We start from the raw sequence: 19,410 nt of genomic DNA on the forward strand, positions 1-19,410 counted from the left end.
TAAACATTTAAAATTTTAGAAAATCTTTTTAAAATGAATGTAGGCTATTAAGACCAGTAATTGATATTACTTGTGAGAAGTGAGAGGTCAGCAGCAGAACATCTAACATCACAATTCACAAGAATACGACTGGAACGACTCAGTCAGTCACTCACTGCCCTACTGCTTCCATTCCTCACTCCACTCTCCACTAACTATCGTCCTATCCTATCCTAGCCTAGCTTAATCATCCCGCTTGTTCAATACACACACACACACACTGAGCTATGTTCAATAACCAATAACATTTACTGGAATGGAACTATCACTATCAATAGGTGATGCGAAGAGGAACGACGGACTGGAACTGGTTGTTTATTTTATTAGTTAGTTATTATGAACCAAAATGGTTGGTGAGTGAGTGGAAACACTCTACACCGAAAGTCCTGTGTTCAACGCTCTTGTAAATTGTAAACGGAGTTGGAACTACTCCGCGGAACTAGTTCCGAGTTCCGACAACTCAATAACTCCGGAGTGAACGATAGTTCCCATCCCTACAAAACAACCAAAAATATATCCGTTACCTTAATCCGGGATCGAATTGGGAATGTCGGTCCCGGTCGTCGACCCTTCACAGGGCTAATAGCCATAGCCCTGGACCCGTCATGGGTTCTTTTCTAATAGTCTTGCTATTGCTATCCAGTCAGTATCCAAGCATTGTTCAAACACCATGAAGCTGTAACTAACTGCCAATGTTTCATTCTCTTACAAGCTCATATATTTGTTTGCTAGTTTGCTGACATATAAAGTATCTGATGAGTAAAAAAAGAAAACTTATAATAAACTTATAATTTTATCTTATTTTAAATCTAACGATTGCCGATTGCCTTAGAAATGATTACAGTTAAGTACCTATATTAAGTTTTAGTTGGCAAGTTAACATAATTCTGCTCTGCCCAGAGAACGCTGTTAATGTCTCTGCATTACTATTCAAACCACGGCCCCAAACAGACTCTAAGATGCTACAACGCTACAACTTCTAAAAGAATGTGGTATTTTCAATGGACAACGTGGCAAAAGTGTTAATACAAATCCAACAATGACTTTTAAAACTAAACTGTTTATTAGTAGTTTTGCCTTTGCTTACATTTGAAAATTTATTAATTTCAAATTTTTTTCATAAGATGCCCTTTATCAGCAAAATAAGAAATCTAAAATAATCACCCAAAGGTATATTGTCGATTTGAAGGGGACCCCCCCCCGGAAAACCAACCCCCAGGGCAAGGTGAACGTCACAAAATCTGCCAACTAATCGATATGGGAGCCGTGTCCACGACTGGAATACTACCCCCCCCCCCCCTAGCATAATGTGATGCTATGTAATTGTAATTTTCATTCCAGTAACCCCTTTTGATAACAGAAAAGCCATATGTGGGAAACATCATACAGAAATTGAAATGTTACATCAAGTTTGGTTGGTTAGGTTAGGATAGTTTAGAACAGTATGACAATGAAACTTGAGTGTCCAAAACTGGAAAACTGCCCCCCCCCCCTCGATCACTGACGTCAACAAGACGACAAAAAGTATAATTTCATTGAATCAGAATGTCATTGTTAAATGTATATTCATAAGTTAAATAATAACCGAGCCATTTGTACTTTTATAACTTTTGTAGACCATCGCCAAGTTTAAAAATTCAAGCACTGTTACAGTCAATGATGTAATTTATAGTGGGTGTGAGGTCATAGACATGAATTTATGAACCATGTCATCTTATCATTTGAAAAGATACAATCTGACTGAATCATTTTATTACATCCTTTGATCATCATTTTTGTGTCTATCATATACAATTTTATACTTTGGTTATACCATACATGTGTAATAGTAAAAAAACTACTTTGAAAATCTGGATTGATTTTAGTACGTACTCATAAAAAAGTAAAGAGGATGTGAAAAAACCCTTACTTGTGGGGAATTAATTTACCTACCTACTTTATTATGTTCTTCACAATGAAAACAAAATATACACAACATGCATAGGATAAATAATCACCACTAATTGGTTCAAAATATCAATCAATAAACTGGTTCCTGGTAAAATGTGTAACATTTTAAAATTACTAACATGAAAACATATAACAGACCACAGCAGAATGAATTGTCAATGTGCAAACAAGCCATGTGATATGAGGACAATATCTTATTAGTTTAAACGGAAGTAAGTCATATAGCTGAACGTTTTTAATTGCCAATATTTATTCACATGGACTTTTGAATACTTCCCCCCCTACTGCAGCAATCCTGTGGCTGTGGACTAAGTAAATTTCCATTGCCTTATTTATTTATTTGCCTTATTTATGGATTTTCACCAAAATATTTCTTTAAACGTATCAGATATTACTTCTCTGTTTAGTAAAATTAGGTTTAACGAATCTGTACTACTTAGCTTTCTCGTAAAAAATATAATACATATCCATTAATCCCTTTTAAGCTAAACGGGAACTTTGTTTGTTTGGGAGGAAAACCATCAGTTTGTTTGGGACAGGAAAAGTGACCTTTAGGGCAGCTAACATCTGTTTTGAAGGATTGGAAAATATGATTTTAGTAAAGCTCAGCTGCACAGAAATGAGCAATTTTTCAAATACAGGAGTGATGACAGTTTTTTTCTATCTTCATTTTCAAAAATATGTATTTAGAAAATTTTTGATTATTTTAATCAACTACAGTACCATATTATTATCAGGTTGTGAAGTTCAAAGTTGCATAAAGTTTCAAAATCGTCACTGCTGAATTTGTGTTAATTATAAACTGTTAGTCAGATTATCAGTGTGTTGATAAGTTCATGGACAGGAAAATTAGATAGTCCAACATCAGTTAGTTAGTTGTGTTGTTGTGTTAGTCTGAGGTCAGACTGAAAGTTTACATTACTGGGCGAAACCAAGATTTATTGGATACCTGTTTCAAATGTAAGTTTTTTTGCCAATGTGAAACATTAGATTAGTTCATGGGTAAGGTAACAAAATGGGTAAGGGTTTAACAAAATATTAAACTGTAGTCTAATATTTTACACACAGACTAGTTACACTATTATGTATTCTAAACTGGTACTTAGATACAGTACTTAGAACAAATTTAATAGACAAAAATAATTAAAGACTCACAGACGTGCTGCGATTAGCATAGGTTCTGTCGTCCACCGCTGGGAGCGCCATGGTTTTACGGCGTAAAAGCTATGTAACTACACTATAGGCCTAATTTATTTTCTCTATGCTCGTACTTAGTATTAAAATATAAAATATGGTATGAAACTGGAGTGATCAGTACAGTAGGCCTGCCTGTGCAAAATTGTGTTTGTTAGCGAATTTCCCTATAGGGAAGTAGCTATTACCGTAGGTCTCATGGTAAGACCTGGGCGCGGGACCGATTTACTTTTTCATTTTGATGTCCCCAGAGGCCAAAAACACTAATCGTTCAAATTCATATATATATATTTATTATGCAAGAAAATAATATATATATATATATATATATTTATATATATATATTTATATATATATATATTTATATATATATATATTTATATATATATATATATTTATATATATATATTTATATATATATATATATATATATATATTTATATATATATATTTATATATATATATTTATATATGTGTCCGTTAGCGCGATAACTCGAGCAAAAATGATCCGATTTCGATGAAATTTGGTATAAACGTGTAAACCTACGTTTATTCAAACGAGTTCGCGAAGCAGCATGATCGGACTATGGGAACGGGGGTTTACGGGGGGGTATTATGGGGTAAAAATGGGGTTTTCCCATTTTTGACCCTAAAAATAAAAAATTTTGCAATTTCTTTTTAAACCGTTTTGTAGAGCTTAAAAAAATAAATAATTTAGTATATTGAAGCGCTGTTGTATGCCTAACGGTCACGGAGAAAATTAAAAAATAGTGTAATTTAAAATTCCCATGTTATTCTTATGGAGAAAATGAAAATTGTTGTAGTTTACTTGTTTATGGATATATATTGATAAAATTTGGCAAATTTATTTATTTCATCCTATACTATTGACATATAGTCAAAAAACACTTTTTACCTTTCCCGTAGCAGCAAACCTAAGCACTCGTTAAATCTAATGTTATTTAAATAGGGGATAAAAATATGTCTTATTCATGGAAATATTTGAGCAAAAATGTAATAAGACGAGTTGAAATTCGCTTAGTCTGCAGGTTTGCTACGGCGGGGGTATTTTTTACTTTGTATGTCCATGGAAATTTAAAATGAATTTAATAGACATTTGAAGTAAGCATTTAATATCAATTAATATATTTTGTTAAATAAAAGACAGTATTTAATTTTAAATGCAGAGTTGCTTTTCCCTCTTAAATGGTTTCAGGGCCGTATTTCCCTAACGGCGGTCACGGTGGTTGCCGGGGGCCTCGGTCTAGGAGGGGGCCTCAATTTTTTTTAAATTTATTTCACCGATAATCAATTTTGCCGCGATTGAGGGAGACGTTGAAATCAAAATATCTTGTTAATTTGTTTATTTATTTGTTATCTTCACTATTTCACAGTTAACCTAGGAGTTGCCACTAATCATTCACTTGAGTGGGTATGATGTCCAAGATTATCGAGACGGCGGGAACATGTCCCCACAAAATCAGAAGATCTTCATGATTTCGTCATAATCTAAGGAGACAAAGAGGATGTCTCCACGCTCCCGCGAGATAACTATTTCTCCGCGGCCGTAGCAGACATTTATGATTATCAAAAATATATATACAACTAGCTGAACCCGGCAGACGTTGTCTTGCCTTTGACTATTTATAATCCCGCGGGCTTTGCCCCGTTTAACTTCTTAATTTTCAAGATGATCTCGTTCGCATGGCTCAATCACGTCCTGGTTGAAGTTCGTTCGCTACGCTCACTCACCTTTAAGTTGGAGCTCGTTCGCTACGCTCACTCACCTTTAGGTTGGAGCTCGTTCGCTACGCTCACTTGCCTTCAGGTTAGCTCGTTCGCTACGCTAACTTGCCTCCAGGTTGAAGTTCTTTCGCTACGCTCACTCACCTTTTGGTTGCAAATTAGCTGTTGTCATAAATGTAAAAGAAATAATAGTGCTGCACCCTGTTGGTAATCCTTGTAACTTTAATGCTATTGAACATCATAGAACAGAACCAACTTGTTTAATTGAAACAGCTGTTAAGATTCATTAATTAAATTTCTCATAAGGTTAACATGGGAAACTCCAGAGCCACTGGGGCGGAGCCGATTGGACGGATCACGAAATTGATGGTGTATAAACCTATTCCATGACATTCTACACGTATGTACCAAGTTTCGTGGCAATCGGTTCAGCGGTGTCTGAGTTTATCACTGCCAAACAAACAAACAAACAAACAATCAAATATATATACAAACATCCTCTTTTTAGTCGGGGGGCAAACTGTATTCCGTGGGATTTTTTGTGAAGGGAATGTGTGACTATGTGGAATCTCTTTATTATATGTCACATAATGGTGTAGTACCGGGTGTTTACCCTCAAATTGCGGGGTTTGGTTTTTATGACGTCGTAAATCCAAGATGGCCGCCATGTGTGACATCCATTCATGAAATTAATAATGACTCTTTTCAGAGTAAAATAATCGAATTTTAATTTAAACCATTGAATTCAGCTCAAAAATCAAACAATTTGGTGTTTTGAATCATTGCTCTATGACCATTGGTTACCGAGATATTGAAGGCGGAAATCACAGAACATGGTCCCCATGCTATCCTTATGGGGAAAAAATAAAATTGTATATCTAGCTTATTACTCAGCATATCTTAATAATAATTGGTATGTGGCTTCATTTAGTAGAAATCTACTTGATTATGGCCTAAAATCCCCCATTTTTACATTTCCGTGGCAGCAAACCTGCATACTAACTTCTAATGTTATTCTTACAGACAATTTTTTGCATGCTTGTTTATGAACATACGTGTTGAGAAATGTTAATGAGTGGCCCCATTTTAATTATTTATTGACGCATTTGCAATTCGTTGAGTATACAGGTCTGCTGCTACGGGTAGGTATGCTATAAACAAATTACAGGTATTAGAAAATAAAATAAATTAGACTATAGTTGTGAGGCATATGTAATTTTGTAGGATTTTGAATTAAGCAATTGTATGATTGTTGGCGATAGGTAATGGACATGAACATGTAGAACCGTGTACTACCGAGTATTTTGTCTGAAAGTCTGGCCAAGCTGGTGTTTTTGGCCGCCATCTTGGATCCGCCATTTTGGATATTAATAACTTTTTTTATTCAATGCTAGTGTTGTAACACATCATTATGAACTAGATTTTCACGCTGATTTCAATGCTGAAATATGTTTTGAAATATATTTTTTGTTTGGAAGATATATTCAAATAAAAACTCTCCCCCATACATTTCTTACGGACGTTTCGTACTTTGAACATTTTTAAGATTATTTTTCTTATATCTCCAGTTCCTATTAAAGCTTTCAGTTCGTTCTAGTCTTAAAATATTCAGTGATGTATGAGCTTTCATTTGAGCTGTTGATCTTTAAATTCGGTCGAGTTAGAGCGTTAGAGTCGAGCTACGAGCCCTAACACAATATTAAATTTAACTTATTACAAATCTGTTGTTATTAATTAATTAAGATTTATATCTCGGGTTGTTAATACGTCACTAAGTTCTTCCTGGTCTCAAATTACTTGTCTAATGTTTGATTTTACATTTTATTAATCACTAAATGAAATCTGACTGAGTTATTTTAAAATGAGTCATGAACCAATAAATAATTTAACATTAAATTATTTTTATGTCCAAAACTTTCTTTGGTTTAAGACATACAGGGCTGGTCATCAATGTTACAATTTTTAGACGTGGAACCGCTTAGTTTTATATGCCTCATCACACATCATTTACTTTGTACTTACACCAAACAAATGTTGTAACCCTGATGACCAGCCCTGTATGTCTTTAATTGCTTTAACCAAAGACAAATTTCAAAATAAAAATGATTATTAATGTTAAATAAAGGCCCATGACTCATTTTCAATTAGTCAGATTTCATTTAGTGATTAATAAAATTTTAAACCAAACATTTACTGAGTAATTTGAGACCAGAATGAACCGTATGACGTATTAACAACCCGAGATATAAATCTTCTAATAAAAACTGATTTGGAAAAAGTTAAATTTAATATTGTGTTGCGGTTCATAGCTCAACTATAACTCGTCAGATTTTAATGATCGATAGCTTAAATAAAAGCCCTTACATCACTGAATACTTTAAGACTATAACGAATTGCAAGCGATAATAAGAACTGGATATGAGAAAAATAATCTGAAAAATTATCAAAGTACGAAACGTCCGTAAAAAATGTATGGGGGGGAGTTTTCATTTCAATATATCTTCGAAACGAAAGACGATATTTACACGGTTTTCGGAATTAAATTAGCGTAAACACATATAGTTTATAATGATGAGTCACGACACCAGCATTACATTAAAAAAATTATATTAATATCCAATATGGTGGATCCAAGACGGCGGGCCAAAAACACCAGCTAGGCCACACTTTCATACAAAACACCCGGTAGTACACGATTCTATATGTCACCTATCTATCACCACCAATCATACAATCACACGAAATTACATATGACCTAGTATATGACCAGTATGAAATTACATATAGTCTATTTTACTTTATTTTATACCTATAATTTGTGAGATTTTTTATAGATACAATACCCCCGTAGCAGCTGACCTGTATACTCAACGAATTGCAAATGCTTCAATAAATAATTAAAATGGAGCCACACATCATCACTTCTCAAAGTATGTTCATGAACAAGCATGCAAAAAATTGTCCTTAAGAATAACATTGGAAGTTAGTATGCAGGTTTGCTGCCACGGAAATGTAAAAATGGGGGATTTTAGGCCATAATCAAGTAGAACTCTACTAAATGAAGCCACATACCAATTATTATTAAGATATGCTGAGTAATAAGCTAGATATACAATTTTATTTTTTCCCCATAAGGATAGCAAGGGGACCATGTTCTGCGATTTCCGCCTTTAATATCTCGGTAACCAATGGTCATAGAGCAATGATTCAAAACACCAAATTGTTTGATTTTTAGAGCTGAATTCAATGGTGTAAATTAAAATTCGATTATTTTACTCTGAAAAGAGTCATTATTAATTTCATGAATGGATGTCACACATGGCGGCCATCTTGGATTTACGACGTCATAAAAACCAAACCCCGCAATTTGAGGGTAAACACCCGGTACTACACCATTATGTGACATATCATAAAGAGATTCCACATAGTCACACATTCCCTTCACAAAAAATCCCACGGAAGCTGGATATGTGCAGTTTGCCCCTGGACTATTTATACTTATAGATATATTTCATGATATCAAAAAAATGAAAAGACTTTTGTTAGCAAGTCTCCTAGGTCTTTTTGTAGATCGGATGGTTGGAAACAAATTCATCGAGTTGAAGCAATAGGCTACCACGAGTATTACTAACTAAACCCTGTAGTTCCAACCTTCAAATTCAGAATTTAGTTGGGCCTCATCGATTCTAAATACGGCCCTGAATGTTTTGTTGTGTGTATTTTTCCTGAAAAGTGCTATAGAATGATATATCATTGTTCGCGTTTCATCCGAAGCGACGATATACCGTGCCGGCAGGACTTACGATGCGACAGTGAGAGTTTAAATGGGAATATCAGTTGACTCAGTTGTTGTTTCGAAACAGCGATTGTTTCTTTCGATTCCCCATACGATGGAGGCCCAATATATTGTTTCTTTAGCACTTTTAAGATGAAATATTTTTTTTTATTGATATTTTTTCTCCCACACTAGACTTTGCCCCCGTGGCAAGCCTAGCACTTTTCATACAAAATAAGTAAACAACTCTAGCATTTTTCGGAAAATTATAAAAAAAATATAGCATTGAAAGGGTTAAAACAATTAATTGACTTCAATGGAAAAGTGTAATGTTCAAAGATTTATTGCGGACATTTTCCATCAGGATGGTAAAAAACAATACATAACGTTTCGGGATCTAGAATCTGATCCCGTCCTCAGGTGAAAAAAAACTTAACCTACACATTACAACTATAACAATACACAAACGCCCAACCTAAGTTGGAATACACTACAAAGGGTAGTGGTAAAAAAATATGCACTGTATAGCAGTCAAGTCATGATACAACATGCAAATAATGTGTTAGTTATGTTTTTTTTCACCTGAGGACGGGACCAGATTCCAGATCCCGTAACGTTGTGTATAGTTTTTTACCATCGTGATGGAAAATGTCCGCAATGAACCTTTGAACAACATTAACTTACCATCACCAACAATGAACTTCAAACAAAGAAAAGTATGTAATCTTGTCAAAATTTAATCCAAATATGTATGTTACATCTATTTTAAAGTTCAAATAAAGGTTAATGTATACTATGGGTATCTAAAACCTGTTATACCTTCATCTTTGTAACTATTTTAACTTTGTTATTTTGGAAAAGAACAGTAGCAAAACCACTAGAAATCTCCAGTTTTAAATATAGTAATCATTTACCATTATTATTGTTACATCAAGGCAGGGATATAATGCTGGGTATTTTAACCTGAATGCAGGTGAACGATTAATACATCTATGGACTAAGATCAGCTGTTATTTTATTACAATTCCAATGTTCAAGGACAGCTCACGAACATAGCCAAGTTTCAAATCCCCAACAATTTATTATTAATTTTTGATTGATTAACAAGTAACATAAGTTAACAACTATAATTAGACAATGTTTAAAACTAATCCTTGCTTTATTTGACTTAAGGTTTACTACTCTGTGATTTTACTACTCTGTGATTTACTACTCTGTGATTTTAAATGCTACAATGCTACAACAATTTAGTGGTAGGCAATATTGTTACTATTGTGCAACAGGCGGCACTTGACTTTCATCTTAACCAACTTCAACTTTCAGCCACCAGCTGTTGAACCGGTTTTTTGCAAACAAGCCTGCATAAACAACATGATTAAATCAGTTAGCAAGGACAAGGCCAGGGCTTGCTCTACAGTGAATGAGGCAGTAGTGGACACAGAGACCTTAGTTTAGCTATTGTCACTCAGTATTCATTCCTATGACCAGTGTTATTCGAAGTTAAGGTAAGGTTATAAAAATAAGTATTCTACCATAGGAGCCGAACAACTATAACTGTGATACTGATACTTTCTTGTGGACTTTTACATTTCTCATTTCTCTTCCGATGGAATAAATATAGAAGGCTTATTTGGTCTTCGAAAGTGAAAATTGAAAATACTAGAGGCAATTTGGTGTCAACAGTTTTGATTAATCTTCAGCAAAATTACTAAAAATATTTTTTTTTACATTTAACATACTAAAAATAGTTTGACCATTCTCAATATACAGTATATTTATAATTGGATAGTTGGATACAAATTGATTTTTTACCTCATCGTCAAACAATACAGATTGTGCAGGTAAACCTTTTAACCTGCCAGCTGTATAAGGCAAGAGGGAAAATATAGAAACTGAAACAAAAACACTATCCATTCCAAGATTAAATAGCTTGACTAGAACTGGAGTTGCAATGCCACTTTTGATTCAATCATAGCAATCTGAAGATCTTTCTTTTTCTATTTCTTTTTTATTTTGACTATACTACTTAATTTACTTAATTTATTTATTTGTCACTTATTTGGTCACTACTTAATTAGATTATTAATTAGCTATAAATTTTAAATACCTTGATAAGCAAACTGCAGCAAAATGCCTTATTTGGGGGGCAAACAAAATATAGTTCGGCCGCTTAGAAAGCGACCTCCTCCAGCATTGGTTTAGCATTAGGAAGCGCAAATGGTCGTTTTCTAAGCGGCCGAACTATAGTTCTCAACTTGACTATTGAGTGACTCACAGTTTGCAGCAGATGTCAGGTATAGTTATCTGTTTGTTATCAGCTGATATAGGATTATCCTTGCCTGGAGGGCTGATTGTGGAAGTTTTATTACAGTCTTGTATTTGATACATTAGACGAACAGATGTATTAGTTGGACTCAAGGAGTTGACCAAAACCATAATATACTTTTTACTGAAGTGTTTTGTATTTTTACAGGTTATGACTAGATACAGCGTAGCATAGACATGTTGATGTGAAAAACCAATGACTCGGAGATGCCTCTGCAACAAAAACCTAATAAAATTGCCCCGGACGGAGGATGGGGCTGGATAATCATACTGGGATCAGGTCTCATCAACGTAAGACATATTTTCACACGTGTATATTTTTTCACAACTTTACTTTAATTAGACTCATACCACCAAAATTGCTGTTGGTTTGATCTTTTGAAAAGTCATAGTAGCTTTTTGATGTATCAAAACTGGACCATGGTCATTGGTGGATTTGCAATAGATGTCTTGGCAAACAAAGTAGCTGAACTTGGTAATAAAAAGCCAAGTAATCTTATCCATTCAACACCCATATGTTTGCCAAATTTACCTCACACCGTCATATAAATAAAATCTTAAACTAATCATCCAACTATGAGGTATCTTACTCATCCTTGTGGTATGTGGGTTAAAATAAAATATGCCTTTTTAGTTGCATTTCTATCTCAAAATTATGATATTATCTCTTTAAACAACTGCTTCAGCATACAGGTAGGAGGATGCCTACTTCAAAATCTATAAATATAATGTTCTCTATATAATTATAGACAATGTGAAATATCAAGTACCTACAATAATAAAACATAAATTTAATATTCTTCATAGCTCTGCACCCGAGCCGTAGAGCCATCTTTTGGTTTGCTGTTTGGCGATACTCTTAAGGAACTTGGGGTAGCAACAACTGGTGCAGCCTTTATCATGAGTGCTCGCGATGCCACCAACAACTTTTCAGGTAACAAAGAGAATTTTTTTGGGGTTTTTTTAACCTAATATTTTTAGACATATTTAAAAAAATCTTGTACTCAATACTTATCTATTCCAATAACAAGGAAAAAAAATATTTTTTTACCAAGGTTTTATTTTTAGGATTTCTTATGGGTCCACTCTTGAAGAACTACTCATACCGCAAAGTTGGTATCCTTGGAGCAATCCTGAGCAGTCTAGGTCTGATAACAGCTGCTTCAGCTACTAGCATGACTCACATTCTGCTCACATACAGCTTGGTTGGAGGTGAGTAAAAAAAACAATGACAACCAAACCTTTACTTATTCCACTATGGAACTAATTGAAATTCTGGACGTCATAATTGTGTACTGTATACGGGACAAGAGTGTTTTCTTTCATTATGTTGAGTTAAAGCTATTTGAACAAAGCAGTGTTTTAGTTCACCTATGAGTCCCAGGAACTATTGATTTATTTAATCATGCATGTTAGTCCTAAAAAAAATTTCATATTATAGTAGTTTATGCAACGATTGCGTAAAGATAGTGTCGTTAAGACTATTTACCCGTACACTACTTTACAAACCGTTTTTAATTACTAACAATCACTACTCATAACTTCTATGAGAGGTTATGATTTTGTTTATAACCACTCTTTGCCACTGACAGTGATGCAAAAACTCATTGTACCATTTGTACCAAACACTAATTGCACCGAGATTAACAATTCAATTGGTAAACAGCTGATTACTTGATGTTCGAAGCATTACAATTTTACTTCTTTTTTTTCAATCCTTGAACCTCATTGGTCTGTTAGCTATTTGATTCTAAAAATTCGAAAAAAAATTTCCATTGTGACATTGAAAACTCAATATCATCAATACTAAGAAATCATTTACTGATCAAGATCAAAATTATTGTGTTGTTTTAATTAGAACATTTTTTCAGTTTTGACAAAATTGTGTCTTGTTGAATCCTCTGTGTTCAGCAGCTTGCTTGTGGAAGAAGGATGTAATTTATTTGATAAATTATCCTTATATGTAAAACACTGTTGTTAAGTGAATGTTTTCAATTCTAAGACTGAGCCAAAACGGATAGTTTAAAAAAGGTCGTAGCCAATATTATTATTCACCCTACACTCGGGCCTAGCCACCTAGCTCTACCACAGATAGGTGATCCCCCCATGAGTTGCGCACCCGACCTGACCAATACGGGATTCAAACCCTCAATCATTTGACTCCCAGGTTGTTATGGTATATCAGCAGTTTTCTTAGAGTTCTGTAAACAATATATATATGTTTGTCATGTACGGCTGATAGTAGCCTTTTGGATTCAAAATATTGCAAAATATCTTAACTCAGGATCAAAAATCCATCATAAACAATTAACAGGTGTGTTCACCAGGCGTTGGTTTTGGACTGTCTTCCACTGCGGTCTTTGTTGCCTTGAACAGCTACTTTGTGAAGCGGCGAGGCCAAGCGTTTGGTCTAGCGATGGCGGGGACCGGGCTCGGCTTCATGCTGATACCTCAGGTGGTGAGCAGACTGCTGAACGAGTATGGGTTTCATGGCACCATGATGATCATGGGAGCGCTGGGACTCAACGCCGTGGTTGGCTCATGTCTGCTGCAACCGGTCAAGTGGCATTTGAAAACTGTCATTGTAGAAGAAGAGGAGGAGCTTGTACATGAACGGAAACAGGTACTATGGTATCTTGCGATAGCTATGTCCCTAAAACCAGGCACAAACTGTGTCATAGGTACCATTTTGTCTTTACCCTTAATGTGCCATTTCATTTCATGTACTCCTCTTTACAATTGGAGTATAAGGGAAATTGTATGCTTCCATACTCAAAGGTGACTCATTTTGGTCATTAGGAGATGAATGCGTTATTGGACTCTGACAACAATACTAGCATACATTTCTAACATACTGCAACAATATATCTTCAGGGCAATTCAACTCAATCATAGCATCCTTGAAAATGGAGTGTTTTTATCAGTTTTGTGATAAAGTAATTTCTCTAGGACCAAGATATAATAAGGATAAGATTATCTGTCACAAATGATTTTAAATTTCTTACTCATAGATAAAGCATGAAGATTATTAGGCCTAATTATTCTGACGCTAAGATTAACTAAAGTTTAAAAACATTTTTGCCAATATTAAATTGGTTAGATAATGTTTTTGAATTCGAATTCCCAAATATAACCAGCAGTTGCAGTCCTAGGAACTTGTCAAGGGGAGGGGGACTGTACCAGGGAGTGTTCTACAAGCCCCAAAAAGAAGGAGATGCAGGGGTCCTCTCCGCAAAATTTGGTATTTCTAAAGCAGTACAAGTATCTAAAGCCATGTTTTAGGTCAAGAACTGTGTCTAAAAACAACCGTTAGGGTTTTTGGGTGAAATGTATGTTTACATTTATTTTTCCAGAGTCCAATGGGGGCTTTAGTGCCTGAAGTCCCCCCCCCCCCTTGAAACTGCTACCGGTAACTAGAGATAAAAAGTTCTAATTCAATGATATTTTTCAGGGAGAAATCAAAGCAAACCACCTTCACAAATCCCATTCAAGTATCAATGACGATGCGGAGGCATCTCTCAGGCTAAGCATTGAAAATGAGATAAACAAAGAGACAACCAATAAAAGCAAATCATCTAATGATGGGTGCTGGCAGAAGTTGGTCAGCATTATGGACCTGGATTTGCTCTTGGATCTCTCATTTCTGAACACTCTGTTCGGCCTTTCCATGGCCTATCTGGCGGAGATAAACTTCAAACTTGTGATTCCGTTCTTCATGGCCAATCTTGGCTACACTAAGGCTGACACGGCTCAGGCCCTGAGTCTGATGGCGGTCTCGGATATCTCTGCTCGTCTTCTCATCCCTCCGATCTTTGACAAGCTTCCATTCACTCGTAGGAGCACTCTGGCCGTTGGATTGGTTTTTGTGATGATCGCACGATCAGGTAAATCTCAGATTCATCCAGATTCAGCTTAAGTCTTGTGTACACAAAATATGATTGACAAAATAAATCAAGCATCATGCTTGCTGGACATGTACCAGTACATAGATGGTTAATAATTTGCACATTTATTTGATTAGTTTATCAAACATGATATAACTTTATCAAAAATTATATAAATGCACTTTTAAATCTATTTTTATATATCCAACAATGAGAGCCAAATCCACATACCAAAATCTACATTTAAATTCTTTCTCTTTGATGTGATTTATTTTTGGTAACGAGTTCATTATTCCACAATGTATAAAAAATACCTAAATCTTCTTATCCCTGATGAATTTACCTTTAACTTGTCCAATTAAAAACAATGTACATTAGAAAACAACCAAGATTTCAGATTCAAATAGTTTTGTTTTGAATGATAAAAAAATATATTGGTTTGGAACTCAGAAATAAAATTGGATATTAGTTTTGCAAAAAGCTAGGTGATTTCTTCATGCTGGTTATATCATCGAAGGTAACTTAAACTAACTTAACTCTCTAGGAGGTATACCTAACTTAAATTTGTTTCTCAGTTCTAGCAGAGCAGACTTCATGGAGGAACTTGATCATAACTATTTTGATTCACGGATTCTTTCGTGGATTCGCTTTGATCAATTTCCCACTGGTCATATCTGAATCTGTGGTTAGAGAAAAGTTAGCCTCAGCCTATGGTCTATTTATGGTCTCCAAGGGAATATTTGTGGTCTTCCTGGGACCTTTAGCTGGTAAGATAATAATTACTATCTAAATAAATATACATTATCCTTATATATAATACGTTAAGGCAATTTCTACAAAACACTACTCCTCCGTTAATAATTGACGGATTTTTACAAACGAGGTGTCAAAATTAAGTATTTTTTGTGTAGACGCCCCCTTTCACAAATTCCTGTTATAAAAGTCTTTGGGCTTTGCTCCACAGGCCATCAAAATCCCAATGTATTTCTTATGAAGAAAAGATTTTGTTTACTTAAACAGACGAATAATTTGTATTAATTACAACTACTCATAGTAAACTCATGATACACAAGAGTGTTCGTTTTCAGGGTGAGTTCGTTTCCAGTTTCGATAACTGGAGTGGAGTGATTGATTACATTATCTTTGAGTTGACTCTTTCAAGTCAACGGAAATTGTGACTGTTATTAAAAAAAAAAAAAAAAACGCCTTTAATATTTTGCAATTGCTCGAATTCGAGCAACAGGTGCACTAGTATTGTAAAATATTTGAAAAACCTAGTATATTTCATCACTAGGGCCTAAAGTGACTCTATTCGACCCGAGCACAAGTTTTACGATCAAGGCGAAGCCGAGGTTGGAAAATGAGCGAGGTATCAGCTCGGGTGGTGCAGCTCTGGTATCAGTTTTGTGAAACTATTTCACCAATTGAGGGAAAGTGACAAACAATCCCTGAAATAATTATTTTGTTCTGTCAGATAAGTCAGTACCTAACAAAAATATAACATAAACCAATTAAGTTAAAAAAACATGTACATTTGTTGCAAAATCACTTACAATTTACTGTATTTTCTAGGTTGGATTAGAGACTTTACAGGCAGTTTCTCCATATGTCTTCACGCTCAGTCAGTTATGCTCTTGATTTGTATAGTTTCTTGGAGTGTCGAGTATTTGTTGAGCTCAAAAACAAAACTGAAAAAAGCCCAATCTACAGAGCCTTCTTGATAGCTTCATAGCTCTAGGAATGTTGAACAGATTGTAACATGCAGGCCAACCTGCTGTAATAAAAACTCACGTTCCTGTCTAACAGTTAAGACATCAAGAATATGTTTTCATAAACATTTTTGTGTAAATGTAGTCTTAAGTTTACAATTTATGACTGTGATACTTATCACCATTATCATTATCATGAAGTATCAACCACCACGTAATGTAATGTAATGTATTGTTAATGTTATTGTTTAAAGATAAAGTACAAACAATAAAAATTGTGATTTTGACGAGTTGATGTATTTTATCATTGAATTGAGAAACTGAAGTAGACATCCCATCTACATGGACCAGCTGTAAAAGTTTTTTTGCTCAAAGAGGACTATTAGTTTATGTGCTACCAGATAGGTTTACTTGCTACAGTATGATAGTTTTTGGGGACATAAATGTGGCTACAGTTGAAAAATATACAGACGAAATTCATTAGTGGAGTAAATAATGAAAAGGGGATCTTTAGCTTTCCATGTCTAAAAGTTAGTGTGTAAGAAAGAAAACATTAGGTTTACCAAAGACAAATAAAACTAAATATAGACTGACAGCAGTGCTGAGGTTAGCATAAGTTCTGGCGTCCACCACTGGGACCGCTGTGCCATGCAACGTAATTACACGGAACTCCAAGCGGTGGTCGCCAGAACTTATGCTAACCGCAGCACTGCTGTCAGTCTATATTTAATTATATTTGTCTATGGCAGTACACTCTTGGTAGTGGCTAAATTAAATTAAGTTACTTTTATTTTAAATGGTTACAACTTTAACATGAGAATGGATTGTCTACTTCACAAAAGTGTCCATAGTCGAGAGGTTTTAAACACATAAAATATGTATAAAGTACATAAGTATTAAATTGTTGTGTAAAAAAAAATAAGGCTTACGTAATCTCGCCACAGCTTGACAAAATATGTCAATTTAGGACATGTTTTGGTGTTAAAACACAATCGTCAGCTTCAGGTAGGTTTTTTAGAGTTGATCAGTTGTATTACCAAAAGAAAAAGGTAAACAATGTAGGGCACAAACAAAATTATGATAAAATTTCAAAAAATAAACATTTTTAAACAGGTCTGTTCTTTTAACAAAAGTTAACCGACCACAGGGTTAAGCAAGGGACAGACTGCTCTTGTTCAAATATTATTTTATCGTAATTTTGTTTTGCCATACAGTGATCAAATCTACCAAGTACTTGAAGCTGACAATGGTGTTTTAACAGCAAAACATGTCCTAAGTTAACAAATTTTGTTGAGCTGTGAAGGGATTGGGTTGGTAATTTAGTCTTGTGTCCAACAGCTCAAGGGCTACAAACATGGATTTTAAATAAATTAACTTGATCACTATTGACTCAATTTATTGCTTACAATCTTATAAAGATGAACTTGAATATTATAGAAATATTAAACAAATAAAACAACTTAGAGTACCTATTAAAACTATCCAAACTATATAGTCGATAATATAAGCATGCCAATGGCAGGAACACACATTTTCACTCATCTAAAATATAATTGTAATTAATGTTATTGCATGGTTTATTTCAAATGAAAATATCATCAAATTTGGCTTTACATTGACCCATTGTAGCGAATTTCCCATATAGGGAATAAGCTATTATACCGAAGTACAAATGGTAAGACCTGGACCCTGGACCGATATTATTTTTTGTTTTGAGGTCTCTAGAGGCCAAAAACACTACGGTATCCGTAAAAATTTATAAGTGTGTTCCAGTTTAGGAGTGTGTCTGTTAGCATGATAACTCGAGCGAAAATTATCCGATTTAGATGAAATTTTGTATAAACGTGTAAACCTATATTTATTCGAAGGAGTTTGCAAACCAGCATGATCGGGTAATGGGAAAAGGGTTTATGGTGGGTTTTATGGGGTAAAAATTAGTTTTTCCTATTTTTGACCCAAAAATATAGAATTTAGCAATTTCTTTCCAAACAATTTTCGTAGAGCTTAAAAAAGGAAAAAATAGTATATTGAAGCATTATAATTCGCCTAATGGTAACGGAGAAAATTCCAAAAAATTGTAAATTTAAAATTCTAATTTTATTCTTCAATGGAGAATAAGTAAACTGTTGTAGTTTGCTTTTTTATAAACATAATTTAATCAAATTTGGAAAATGCATTTATTTCTCACTTAACTATTAACATTTTACAAAAATAACCACTATTTTACCCTCCCTGTTGCAGCAAAACTAAGAACTCGTTAAACTAATTTCTATTTAAATAGGGAATAAATGTGATAATTTTTAAGGACACATGTTAGTGTAAATTCAATCAGGCAAGTTGAAATTCACTTATTCTGCAGCTTTGCTGCGGCGGTAGAGGTATTGTTAATATTTGGGTGCAACATTCCAAATTTCTGTATATCATGTGCAGCTAGAGAAACAAGTCTGAACATGTTTATAATGTAAGCTGAGATAATAAAGATGTCTAAACATGAGCTTGTTAAAAATGACAGACATACTCTTGTTAAAGAGACAGCCAAATCTCATTATAAATCTCAAGACATTTACTCTTTATCCTTTTCATATCAACTTGATCTTGACATATTTTGAAATAGTGTCAAGAATAAGGGTACCTCGATGTTTTTCAATTTACTTTCAAAAAAGAATCATCTATGATAATACAATCAAATGTATTGTTATGTATATTATTAGTTATTAATAAACTGTCCAGTGTCCATCTGCTCTTTGGTAAAATCAAAGGAATTGTTTCATTATAAAAAAGGTTTCTA

The 19,410-nt window shown here is 34.3% G+C and overlaps 1 protein-coding gene across 3 annotated transcripts; it reads left to right on the top strand.

The window, feature by feature from the left end:
• The first annotated feature begins 2,871 nt into the window (after window positions 1-2,871).
• Window positions 2,872-18,008, top strand: LOC128988868 (monocarboxylate transporter 12-B-like). 3 transcript variants are annotated; one of them, XM_054410587.1, is made up of 9 exons: window positions 2,903-2,949; window positions 10,028-10,209; window positions 11,178-11,320; window positions 11,837-11,963; window positions 12,098-12,241; window positions 13,357-13,652; window positions 14,481-14,913; window positions 15,489-15,680; window positions 16,486-18,008. In XM_054410587.1, exons 3-9 carry the CDS (start codon window positions 11,237-11,239, stop codon window positions 16,632-16,634), a joined length of 1,425 nt encoding a protein of 474 aa, XP_054266562.1. In that variant the 5' UTR covers window positions 2,903-2,949; window positions 10,028-10,209; window positions 11,178-11,236; the 3' UTR covers window positions 16,635-18,008. The 3 variants fall into 3 exon arrangements, with proteins under 3 accessions (XP_054266563.1, XP_054266562.1, XP_054266565.1); XM_054410588.1 differs by lacking the exon at window positions 10,028-10,209 and having other exon boundaries at window positions 2,872-2,949; XM_054410590.1 differs by lacking the exons at window positions 2,903-2,949; window positions 10,028-10,209 and adding an exon at window positions 2,971-3,008.
• The last annotated feature ends 1,402 nt before the right edge of the window (window positions 18,009-19,410 follow it).

Source organism: Macrosteles quadrilineatus, unplaced genomic scaffold (assembly GCF_028750875.1).
Source record: "Macrosteles quadrilineatus isolate MER2022 unplaced genomic scaffold, UCM_ALF_1.0 Scaffold_3__2_contigs__length_128488019, whole genome shotgun sequence".
Taxonomy (NCBI): Eukaryota; Metazoa; Arthropoda; class Insecta; order Hemiptera; family Cicadellidae; genus Macrosteles; species Macrosteles quadrilineatus.